The 12,618-nt window shown below is 37.1% G+C and overlaps 2 protein-coding genes across 5 annotated transcripts; one reads left to right on the forward strand and one right to left on the reverse strand.

Annotated features, from left to right (window-relative positions):
* The first annotated feature begins 744 nt into the window (after window positions 1-744).
* Window positions 745-4,543, forward strand: LOC107896819 (probable serine/threonine-protein kinase PBL1). Its single transcript, XM_016822100.2, has 5 exons — window positions 745-942; window positions 2,029-2,699; window positions 2,848-3,105; window positions 3,393-3,515; window positions 3,679-4,543. The coding sequence occupies exons 2-5, from the start codon at window positions 2,073-2,075 to the stop codon at window positions 4,309-4,311; spliced, it is 1,641 nt and encodes a 546-aa protein (XP_016677589.2). The 5' UTR covers window positions 745-942; window positions 2,029-2,072; the 3' UTR covers window positions 4,312-4,543.
* A 73-nt stretch (window positions 4,544-4,616) lies between these two features.
* On the reverse strand, window positions 4,617-12,219 carry LOC107896818 (B3 domain-containing transcription repressor VAL2). Of its 4 annotated transcripts, none has more exons than XM_041078910.1 (13): window positions 11,816-12,219; window positions 11,497-11,625; window positions 11,004-11,085; window positions 10,798-10,902; window positions 9,508-10,142; window positions 9,281-9,377; window positions 9,004-9,178; window positions 8,844-8,920; window positions 8,353-8,670; window positions 7,810-7,859; window positions 6,712-6,825; window positions 6,547-6,614; window positions 4,617-5,655 (listed from the first exon to the last, which is right to left on the reverse strand). In XM_041078910.1, the coding sequence occupies exons 2-13, from the start codon at window positions 11,607-11,609 to the stop codon at window positions 4,853-4,855; spliced, it is 2,637 nt and encodes an 878-aa protein (XP_040934844.1). In that variant the 5' UTR covers window positions 11,610-11,625; window positions 11,816-12,219; the 3' UTR covers window positions 4,617-4,852. The 4 variants fall into 4 exon arrangements, with proteins under 4 accessions (XP_040934844.1, XP_016677586.2, XP_016677588.2 ...); XM_016822097.2 differs by having other exon boundaries at window positions 8,353-8,778; XM_016822099.2 differs by having other exon boundaries at window positions 11,497-11,727.
* Between the last annotated feature and the right edge of the window lie 399 nt (window positions 12,220-12,618).

The raw sequence follows: 12,618 nt of genomic DNA on the forward strand, positions 1-12,618 counted from the left end.
TGTGAAATTTATAGCTTGGGAGAAGAGGATGAGGCACGGATCCAACCGGAAGCCAAATTGGGCTAATGTTAAAAAAATCCAAGATTAGCAGTGAAAGTGGGCCCAGGTTCGACCCAGCAGGATTTTGTTTTGGGGCGCGTGTGCAGTCACCAGGTTAGGCAAAGCAAAGGACAAAGTGGTAGGGTCCCACATAGCCTTTATTTGTATTCAAAAGAAAAGATCTTTGAAACCCACAATGAATCGGACGGTCACAGTTGATAGTTAAATGCCTATCTTGAAAGGTAACTTTGACCACACCCCCTTTTTTTTATCAATATAAAAAGGAACTAATTTTCAAAACTGACTGTCCAGTCACATCAATCGATGGGCTCCTTCGTTGAAAATCTAGCTGCTGCACTCTTCATTTTACCCTTTTACCCACCGTTCTTTCTACAGTTTCCCTCCCTTACCTAACTAACATAAGCTTATTTACTTTCGCTTTCATTCTCAAAACACTTCTTTTTTCAATGGTCAAACGAATGAGAATCCCACAACAAATATGCTTGGAAATTTTGTGGTAAAGAGAAGGATAAAAGTGTCAAAGTACAAAAATTGAGAAGGCGTGTATTTCTTGTTGAAAGAAATTTTAAAATAAAATATTAACTGTTAATTAACATCCGGGTTTTGGTTGGTTTGACCATTGCTGCTGTCTTTTTCTCTCTATTCAATTTAAAAAAAAAAAAGAATTTCTTCTTCCTATAATAATAATAATATTCTACTCATCTTTTGCCTACTTTTTTTTTTCCTCTCAAAACCTCTATCACAGTGAACAACTTTTCTCTCCATTACCTTTCTTTGACTTGCAAAGTTGTTCTCCTCAAACTAACCAAAAAAGGGATTCTGGGTTTTCAGCTTTCTCTGTTTTCCTACTCTCTTTCACCTTTGCATGACCTGCTTTCATAGGTTTGATTCTCACCCTTTTTTAATTTTTTTTCTGCTGAAAACCATTGAAATTTCGTTAATGATTTCTGGGTGTGTTTTGTTTGAAAGTTGTGTTTTCGCTAGAATTATTTCAATTCTTTTATATTAGTCATGCAGATAAGAATATTCTTAATAGTGGATTAGTGGATGTGCAATTTATGGTTTTTTTTTCCTATTTTCGGTTTTGGATTATTTTGGATCTGTGGTTGAATTTTGTAAACCCAGATGCTGGTTGACGAATTTTCTTCTTTTTTTTTTTTAAATTATGTTTGCATAATTGTGTCTATGCTGATTTGGACCATGAAATGGTTTGCTGAACAAATGACCTTTTTCTTTTTGTTAAAAGAAAATGAACTTCCCCTGCAAATCTCTAGTTTGCATTGTGCATGTGTTTGGTGTTTCTTTTTTTTTCCCTCTCTTTTTATGCATCCATGGTGATAATTTATTACTAAATATGCACTTGAAAGTTATAACCGGCTCGTCAGCATATTCACTGAATTATTTTAGAGTTTATGGAATTTGATCTCTTGACCCATGTTGACGTTTGTTGTAATTGTTTATAAAAGATTTGAACTTTGGGCACCGGACACTTTTGTTTGAGCTAGGTTTTGCTAGGTGGGCTTTTATTCATCTGCCATATAATCTTTGCGATTACTAAATTGAAGATAAGGGAAGGGGTTTTTGTTGGGGGGGGGGGAAGGGAATTGATGTAAATTACAATGCGATCTTTGTGTAGATATCTGTTTGAACATGTTTTCTTACATATGATTTTATCTTAACCACTTTATGCAACTTTTATTCAATATATGCAGTCCTTCGTTTCATCATAATGAGACGTCCAATGGCTGGAATATTGTAGTTTAGGCAATGAGTATTTGAGATAATTAATATTGTTGGTGGTATGGATTGTTTATCTGATATTACAAGACAAAAATGATACCCCGGTCCTCTTTTGTCCTTTTTGCACCTTGTTCCTATTCTGCGATGAGTAGATTTTTGCATTATTTATGTTCTAGCCGATTCAAAGCTTCTGTTGATTTGTGTGCTTTCTTCTTTGTCCTCTTGCAGAAACATAAAAGTCCGAAATACGATTTAGGTTGTTTGTATATAAGATGGGGTGTTTTACAGTTTTGAGAACCAACAAGAAAAAGTCCAAGCAGTCAGTTTTTGTAAAACACATTGCTCATAAAGAGCATATTCCTACCATGCTGCCTGAGCCCCAAATTCAGACCCGATCACTGCAATCTGCACCCCCAAGTTTTATAACCAGAGTAAAACCAATTCAATCTAATAACAAGGCAAGCTGCAATAGGACACGTGCATTATCTGCTCCGTCAAGTCTTGATGCTGCCGAGCAAGATGAGCTTGTGTCAGTTGAATTTGAAGAACAAGAAGAGTCGAAGAGTCGTGTTGGTTTAGTCAAGGAACAGAAGTCATCAAGTCCACAGCCTCTTCCACTTCCATCTCCCCACAGTACTGCGCTGAAGACAATGGGAAGTTTTAAAGCAGGGAATGTTAGTGGCCCTCTTTTTGCTTCGGGACCATTACCCCTGCCTCCCTCTGGAACACTACGTAACTTCGCCTATGAAGAAATTGCAGCTGCTTGCCATCATTTCTCTTCCGATCGATGCACATCTGAGGGTCTATCTTCTGTTATGTACAAGGCATCCTTCGGAGATGACACATCAAGTACAAAGAAGTTTGAAGCTACTGTTACTCGCCTTCACCCATCCACTCAGGTACAAAATTTATACCAATGAAATTTTTTTCGCATGATTTTTGTGATCCTTAAATGGTAAGCTATTTTGTTGTTGCCTTTCCCTTAATATTGGAAATGTTTGAAGGTATCGTTTTATAGAGTCTCACTGCTTTATTTCTTTCCTGTAGGGTTTAAGGGAATTTATAAATGAAGTAAACACTCTTGCATCATTGCAACATCCAAATCTCTGTAAATTGCTTGGATACCATGCACGTGATAATTCAGAACAACGAATGTTGGTCTATGAGAGGTTATTTCATGGAAGCTTAGACCGGCTTTTATATGGGAGATCGGATGGACCGCCACTTGATTGGAATACTCGCATGAAAATTGCTTTATGTTCTGCACAGGGTCTGACTTTCTTGCATGAGGAAGGACCATTTCAGGTATGGTTCAAATTTCTATGTGCGTCTATATTTTCAGATGATAAAACTGAATGACCTGTGTCATTTGCATGTTTGGATTGAGCTTTGATCATGTTTAACGGAGATGACTATTCTGTTTGAAATAAGGTCTCTTATTGATTAGCCCTCTCTGGATATTATGGGTCAATTCCCGTTCTTGCTACATTAGTTTATGTCAATCAGTAACTTTTGGGAATTTGCTTTTACTTTCTAAGTACTATTCTGGTTTTATAAATGCATAAATACTTAAAAGGTTCTATTATATGCAGGCAATGTACAATGAATTTTCGACTGCCAACATACAGATCGACAAGGATTTCAGTGCAAAGCTCTCAGGATATGGGTGCGTTGGTCATATCCCAGAGACAGAAGAGATCTCCAGTAATTCAGTTGTAAGTTACTTTGCCATGTAATTGATCTTTAAGTATTTGATCTATAATTATTGTTGCTTTAAACCACAAACTGTGGTGCACTAAGTTGTCCAGATTTTCATTGTAACTCTCTACATAAATTTTCCTCTTTGGGTTGTTGGGAACTTATTCTCTCTCTACACAGGCTGTGGCAAATATATCCGTAGAGACTCTGGAGAGAGGGCGACTAACTCCAAAGAGCAATGTTTGGAGTTTTGGGATCATTCTACTTGAATTACTCACTGGCCGGAAGAACCTTGACAACCGTCATCCCAAAGAAGAGAGGAACCTAGTGAAGTGGAGCCGGCCATTCCTAGCCGACAATTGTAGATTGTCACTTATCATGGATCCTCAGCTCAAAGGTCGCTTTCCTATGAAAGCTGCCCGTACTGTGGCTGACATTGCACAAAGGTGTCTCCAGATGGACCCATCAGAGAGGCCAACCATGAGAACCATCGTTGAGCATCTCAAAATCATCCAAGACCTGAAATACTCTTGTCGGTTTCCTCTGCAAGATCCAGCAGCAATTGCTGGAAAACAGATGTCAAGGTCACCGAGTCTCAACGGCATCATTACTCCTGCACCCAGGTCAAATTTCTCACCGTCTCCACCATCAAGAGCCCGGATGTCTGTTTCTCCTACAAGACCACCTAATCTGCCATTGGCACTTCCACCACCAGCATGTTCCTCGACACTCTCGTTAGAGGAGTCTGAGAGGCAAGAAAGTAGAAGATCATCATCAGCAACCCTTAGGAGGGCTAGCGTAGAAGGATATTGATTGTTTATATATATGCATTTGTTCATTTTTTTTGTCCCTTTTTTATTTCAACACAACATAGAGAAGATAATAGATGTGGTTCTTCCACTGTCTTGATCCTTCTAGATGTGGAAACGGGGAGGATGCTGTTGTTGTAAATAAGAGTGCAAGCCTGACCCTCTAATATATAGTGTTATGTATATGTTCATAATCATTCATATCAGTCTACTATACAGAATGCGAGTTCCGATGATTTTTTTTGCATCATCTGCACTTAACTACATTCAAGTCAGTTTCATAAAGCACAATGAGCTTACAACTATCAATTCGTTAAAATGATGAATATATATATAACTATTTTGTGTTTTTACACGCGTACAAGTAAACCCTTCTCTCTCACTATATATCATAGTAATTTTGTTGTAATGCATAAATATTTGGGGATTGAAAACCTGAATGCCAAACGCCTTACGGATTTCTAAAGGGAAAAGAACACCAAACCAAAGGGGGTTAAAAAGAATTTTAAGGCAAAACAAACAGAAAGAGTGTCTCATTAAGGATCCTAGTCATTGTTGTCATCAACTCTGTCGGATCCAGTTTCACCATTTTCTTCATCCTTACTCTCAGGCTCTTCGGTGGCAGAAGGGAAACTGCTATTTTCTTGTGTCTCACCCTCCACAGTCCCACTCATGCTCTGTGGTGGAGCATTTGACGCTGAATTTCCTTGCTGTTCATATACCAAGCTTGTAAGACCATTCTCCTTCAGGTACGTCTCCAATGGAAGGCTTGCCACTCGAACAAGACTTGTCATGCTCGTGCGGTTGGGACCTAATTGGGAATCATCCTCACGGTCAGGATCACAGTTCAAGTCTATCTGTCCCTTGTTAGCTTCAACCAACTTGGTGGAGCTCTGGCTCTTGGATTCTAACTCGTTAGCCGACCTTGCTTCATTCTCAAAAGGATTGAGGTGCGATGATGATACATGCTTAGAGCTGCTGTCTACCTCAGCTTCTTCACTGGGACCCCATGCTTGCTGATTCCTCTGAGCAATCTCTGCTTCACGCTCCGATTGACGCTTCTTCTTGCGCATTGTGAGGGTTTTAAAACGACGTTTAACTGTCATGCACACAACGCATGTGCATGTCGGCTTGTGTTTTCCCTTTCCACTTGGAGGCTGGATGCATACGATGCAAGAACAACCAGGACGATGCCTTGGATGTTTAGTAGTAGTTGCCACTGACGTTGTGCCTGAATTATCTGCATTGTCTCCAAGGGTAGCAGCATTGGCCAAAGCATCCAAACCAGATGATGATTCATGCTCCTGGGTTGGCCTAGTGAATGCCGCTATTCTCCTTTTTTTGAAATCTATGCATATAAAATATGGCTTAATAGCTATTATTCACAAATGGTCTCTGGAAAGCAGTAAAGCTGACTAAAAAATGCAAAAAAAATCTGTAATAAATTCCGTGACAAGATGCAGCCGGTAATAGTGGGATAGCAGAATTAAGTATAGGTAAAACCATTTGGGCTAGAACAACTTGGTCAAGGAATACAAAACAATACCACAAGAACTCATCACACGAAAAAGCCACACGGCTTGATGTCTGCACAGCAACAGCCAACTATGATGTACTTACTCCAGAACCAACCTTTTAACATTATAGCACATTATTATGGCCCTTGAAGTTTAAGCATTTATGGTGAAAGATAGTTTTGTATGATTATGAATGATTATGATGAAGTATATGGCTTTCTCATATGGGATATACTAGAATTCTATTCTTGTTAGGGTTTTTTGGTTTGTAACCATACTTATGTACTTCTGTTAGCTAATTTTCATTCAATCTTTAGATATTATGAATTTATTTCACTTTATTTTATTCTTTGACAAATTGTATCATGGATTATTTATATTGGAGTAATAAAACTCAATTTCTAACTTCTTATTCTTTCTCCCTGTTCTCTCTGGTTTTCATCTCTTGATTCTTTGATCTTTCCCACTAGTTCCTCTGCTCCACCCTTTTTACCCCTAACATTTCTTTATGTACTATTCAATTATATCGATCTGTTTCCCACCCATGCCCCTTGTTCAATACGATGAACTTCTCACAGATACCCAAACAGCTGATTACTTTAGCCAAGAGAGAAAAAGCTTGGCTATTGGATGTAGAAAGATTGAAACGTTTAATGATAAGAAAGCCAATACTAATACAGCACCTTTGTTCTTTAGAAGAGGAATATATACTGAGAATGTACCTCTATTCAATCTAAGAAGATTTTCTAGCTCCCTTGGGGTGAGTTCTTCTGGTGCAGAACATGATGACCTGAGAACAAAATGGGAGGAAATGAAAAGATTTCCTTTGGAACTCTTTAAGGGTACAAGTAGGAACGCTCAAGAAATGTGATTCAGAAAACGCTGACCTGCTTTGGTCCCAGTTGTTGTCTGCACATGTCCATTTTGGTGGAAGAAGAACATCAACAGGCAACCTTCTCCATTTAGAACAGCTATCACACTGAGCCCATTGCTCTTGTCCCCTGAGGATCAAGATTAGTGTTCAAGACTAGATAGATTTACCCTACCATAGACTTGAGAAAGAGATAGATCCTTTCTAGCACAGCAACAGACACAAATTGCTAATAGACAAAACAAGTTGTTTTATTGAATGAAACTGAGCTGATATTTCCAAGATTTCCAGTGGAATTGACATTTGGCTTAAGTAACTTGTGCCATATCTTAAGCACGTAAGATTTTTGAATTTGAATGTTGTTTTCAGATTATATATTGACATAAATTCCACGTGAATACAATCAGTATAAACTTTATTTAACAGAGAATGATGGTTCTAACAACATTCCCTCACCAGTCACAAACAAAACCAAAAGATTAAAAAAAGAAAAAAGAAAAGAACATGGAAACGCATCCTATCAACATTCAGTAGCTATTACATCAGTGGCCCTCAGCTGTAAACTTCAAATAATGTTCTCATGTCAATGTAATTGATATTACTAAATTTTCTAAGGTCGCGTTTGTAAACTAGGATTTTAGAATTTGGATTTCGATTTCAAAAATATTGTAAATTGAGTAGGAAACTGTTTAGAAATGTGACATTCATGATACTTTCTCAAATCCACATATTTGTTAGATGCCTTTTTAGTAATGAATTTGAAAATCTTAAAATATTTTAGGATTTGACAAATCCATGTTTTTGTACTTTTCTAACATACATAATATTGAATCTCAACTAATTGTCCAGAACATATGCATTTTATTTTTACAATTTATATAATAAATGAAATCCAAATCCAAACTCTTAAATCCATGTTCTGAAACAGAGCATAAAGGAACTAAACAGAGACAACAAAAAAGGGAAATGCAGGGGAAAGCACCAATTATAAGTTTGGAGTTACTCATGGTAAAAGTGATTTAACTACTAATTTTCCTCCTGGACAAGGGTTGTCTTTAAATTCTCATTCTTTTAACCTTCAGAATAAGGTCTAAAAATAAATGCATACACTCACCCAGTTGAACGGACAGCAAAGATGCTCCTCTTCCCAAAAACTGGAGGTTCCTGAATGAAAAACATGTATAAAAATTATCGGAAATTGAGGTGAATTTTACTATTTAGATGGATATAATTCTTTCAGGAACATTCTATATCAATAAATATTTCCGCATAAACATGTCTCCATCTTATTTCAATGGCATAATGAGATTGAAAAGATCACTAAAAAGGTGCATTAATGATGCCTGACCAAGGCCTCCCTCCCCCACTCCCCCAAACAAACAATAAAAAAACAATAAAAACCTTGTTTCTTTAAATATAAACTAAATTTACCAATAAAACTGACAACTATGTCATACTCAGGGCTTAACGAATACCAGTTTTTCTTAAAGATACAAAAAGTTTTCAATGCACAAAATGATTGGCACCAAGACAGAAAACTGGTATTCGAACAATCATCAGAGGTTCAAAGTTAAATTGATAGGAAGAGCTAAGTGCACCAGAACAGCCAAACATATAAGCATGGTTATACCCCAAATATTCCAGAAAATGTACTCACGTCATATTCTTCAAAATCATGATCCTCAATCGTGACAACGCTAGGCTTGATACTTGGTGGTGGACGGAGCAAATCCTGTGCCTCTTCCCAAGTAAGTTTCAGCTCCAAAGCATCCTGGCTGTCAATCAGCAACCTCTTGCTTTTGGACCCAATATTCCGAGTTCTTTTTCTCTCCGGAGTTAACATAGATGGCAGTAATAAGCCCTCCCTTATCCTGTCCTCGTGCTTCCCAGATTTATTCCAGCTAATATCACCACCAGTTGAACTCAAATGTTTGGACAGCGCGTTAAGGTGTGGATCAGTGCTTCCCTTCAGTGACTGAAGAAGGCCAGAGTAACCACTAATTATGGGCAGGTTCTCAAAAACACCCGAAAACAAACTTTCACTTGAAAGAGTGCCATTAGGAATGGCAGATGGTAGGGTTTCCTGTTTATTTGATCATATCAATAAATAATCAAGCTTGCTAACATGGAAAGTGACTGCTACTTTACCTGCACCGCAGCATTGTTTGTTGCTTTACGAAACCCCATAACAAGCTTCCCTTCAGGATCCATGCGGCTAAATGTTACTGTTTAGAGAACCATGATATGTTACTCAATGAGAGCTAACCAAAAAAATTGAATTGTCCCATAATCAGGTTTAGAATGGTACCGGTATCTCCAGCTTGCAACTGCATAGACTGCATGCAAGGAGTCACACCCTCTAAAACATACATCCTGCTGTTGTTATTAGGCCAGAATCTGAACTGAAACACCCATTCTTTTCCCTTTACATCTTGAATTCTTAGGGGAAGGCCCTCTGGTTGAGATATAGGGGGGAAATAAGCCTGCAATTCATACTTCTTTTAACAGAGATGCAACAAGGCTTTTAAACAGAAAGAGTAAATAAATATCAGTTGCAAGGGAATGATGATAGAATAGGAACTAACTTCAGCACATGCTTTTGGCAGAACCAAGCGACCAATCCGTCCAGCATCACTTGCACTCAGAACCTTTTCAAACAGAGGAACAATGGTGGAATTTGAACTGGAAATTTACATGGGTTAAGGATTTTACCGACCAAGTTAACAGATAGATGCAAATTTTAATCTAGCAGTTAATGCATGGTTTTGCACATAAAAATAAATTAAAGCAATGATGAAACAATGGTGGATACTCTCCAGAAATTTGCTGTAATTCTTGGTCTGTAATCCTTGGCCAATAACGAGGAAGCAACTGATTCCGTCCACGTCCCTCTACTGGAGGCCTAGCAACACGTATCTGGGGTACCATGCCTGCATTCACCTCCAAACCTGCTAGCACTGGCTTTGGAGGCTTGGGTAGAAGATGGAGAGATTTGGATGCCTGTTGCAAGACTGAAGACATCTTACCTTTTTCATCCACAACTGAACCAGGAAAAACATTTTGGTTCCCTAATGAACTGCCTAAAGAAATACTTAAGTTTGTTTGCAGCAATGTCTCAGAAATATTAGCTTTACATATGGCAGGTTTCACAGCTTGAACTGATCCGTTAGATGCTTGATTAGTATTTGACAAGCATGTGCTTCCAATGTCTATTGCAGGAGGCAAAACTTCCTCCTGTTTCATTTGCACAAAAGACCTACTTGAGTCATCATTGTGAAGCTGAAGCAATTGCCTCAGTCCAATGCTTTCTGCATTGTTGCTCAACTGCATAAGCTTTAGGTTTTCATTGCTAATGCTAATCAATTGGTTGTCTGCAGAGATTGAGGGCAATTGACCAGCATTAGTCTTCACTATACCAAATCCATTAGGCTTTTCATCTTCAATCATCTGTATAAATTTGTTTTAAAAGCATCATAAATATCGAATCTAGCATGTACAAGAAAGTACCAATGGTACCAAAAACTGAAATAAACTAAATTATAGAACTAATATAATAAAGATGTTAACATGAAAAGGAAAATATCTTAACAAATAACATCCCTTTTCCTCATATCATAAATAGTTATCAACAGAATACAAAAATCCTAGACCACGGTGCGTGCAGGGCAAGGCTAGACAGATCGAGAATCAGTAAATGCTGAGGCTTTCCAATGAAAATGTCATTCTAAACTCTAATTTAATCTGCAATGAAAGAATAAGCCTTTTCCTTTTAATCTTTGACTCCCCCCCCCCTCCAAAAAAAAAACTAATATAATAATATGCAACATATATGGAGACAGTTATTTTAAAGAAGGAAAAAGAATACAGGAAAGGGAGGCAAAAAAAAGTCTGAAAGTATTCTAAACTAAAGAAGAGGTTGCATCACAGGGTTGGGATAACAACTAAATCAGTTTGAGAAGGATCAAAATGAGATTGTTTTAGAGGCACAATTATACCAAGATCAAAAGGTGTGTCTAGTTATCATAGACAATACGATAATATGCTAAAATCATAATTTCAACATCTTTAGCAAGCAATAAAAGGTTAAATAAGTTGATCTTACAGGGTTCAATCCTGATTTTTTAGCGCAGCTTATACAGATAATGCCCCCTCCACTATCGAGAAGCTCAAGCAAGCACCTGGAAACAATACATCCACAGTGGAGACGCTGCCATTGCCAAGACATTGAGATTATGCACAACACTATTACAAACCGAAGAGAAAATTGACAATGACAAGGCAAGAAACTAAACACTTGGGGTCACACACCTTGCCACACGAACTGCATTCCCTCCACCCTGCATCCTTCGAGTGGAATATGTCGCAGAATATTGACTGTTCATATGCAGACCTAGACCAAATATAAATCATAAATGAATTGCTTTTAAACAATTGGAGTTCTTTCAATGGGAATTGGGATCAGTTCGACAAAATTTCTGCCTTCTTTGGATTCTTCTCCTGTATGTAGCTACTCTATATAATTCAAAACATAATCAAATTTCCGGCAATGTTAAAAGAGGATGGATATAAGTACAAAAATTTAATCGTTTCAATAACTGTTCCATTACTCTCTAGCTTCCATGAGTGAATCAATTCAACCAAATTATATTCCAATTCACGTCAAAAAAAAAAATTAAATACTCACAAACAACAAATGTAAATAAAATAGTTTCAATTGTTCTGTCTTAGAGTAGGAAAAGTGAGCTTGGCTAATTACTGAGCTTACAAAAGAAGGATTAAGTGATTATAATTTCATAATTACCCGCACTTATCGCAGAGATTAGCGAAATCTCCAGATCGCAAAGCCCAGCCTTTTCTCCACTCAATCGACGTTGTAGCGCCGCATAGTCCATTCATGCAACTCTTTGACGCCATGCTCCAAATTTAATCCCTACAAATATTTTTTTTTACAATACGAGGGAAAAAGAAGATCAAATCGGAAACAGTGAAAATCCCCTATAAAGATTTTGTTCAAGAAAATCCACCCAGCCAGCTACAACGCAAAATAGAACAGATTCAAAATCAGTCAAAGTAGGAGACTAATCAATTTAAAAAGAAAACAAAACCGAAATAAAAACTACCTTTAGAAGAAAATATCAGGAGCTTCGGCTTCACCGGGCGTTGAAAATCGTTGCGAAAAGAAACTTTGAGACTTTTTGTTGTACTAATTAACGACTATGAGACTTTGAGCTGACGAGGTTTGAAAATAAATTATGGAAGAGAATCGAGAAAGAGAGAGAATAACGAGGAGTTCCGATGAGGGAAGAGTTGAATCGGCGATGTGAGGGATAGCAAACAACTCATGTGCATGCAAAAAAAAAAAAACCAAAGAGAGAGAAAGAAAGAGAAAAGAGTTTGGTACTAAGCAAGAAAAAAAAAATGCATGCACGATGATACTTCAAGACTCGGCGAACTCCGTCCCCCCACCCTCTTTTTTCTCATTCTTTTCTCTTATTATAAGATAATGTTCACATTCCACATAAAGTCCCCCTACTATGCCTTCTTGGTGGATTTAATCCTTTAATTTAAGTGTTTATTTTCAGAACATTTTTTATTTATGTCAAATAATTTGATGTCTTTTAAATATATATGGATATGAATTCATACATTTTGCATTTGTACAGTTAGACCAATTTTTATACATTTTAAAAAATAAAAAACTATGTAATATTTATTTAATTATATAAAAGAATTTAAATAGAACTATTTAATTTTAATACCTGGTAACCTATATGGCATTTTATATATCTCATTCTCTTAGTAGATATTTTTAGAGAAAGGATTATGATATTTTTATGTACTTATTTAATTTTTATTAAGTGCACATAGATTACTAAGTAGGTTACAATGTGATTGTTGTTAAAATCTTAATATTCCAAACAGT

The sequence above is a fragment of the Gossypium hirsutum genome, chromosome A10, assembly GCF_007990345.1.
Source record: "Gossypium hirsutum isolate 1008001.06 chromosome A10, Gossypium_hirsutum_v2.1, whole genome shotgun sequence".
NCBI lineage: Eukaryota > Viridiplantae > Streptophyta > Magnoliopsida > Malvales > Malvaceae > Gossypium > Gossypium hirsutum.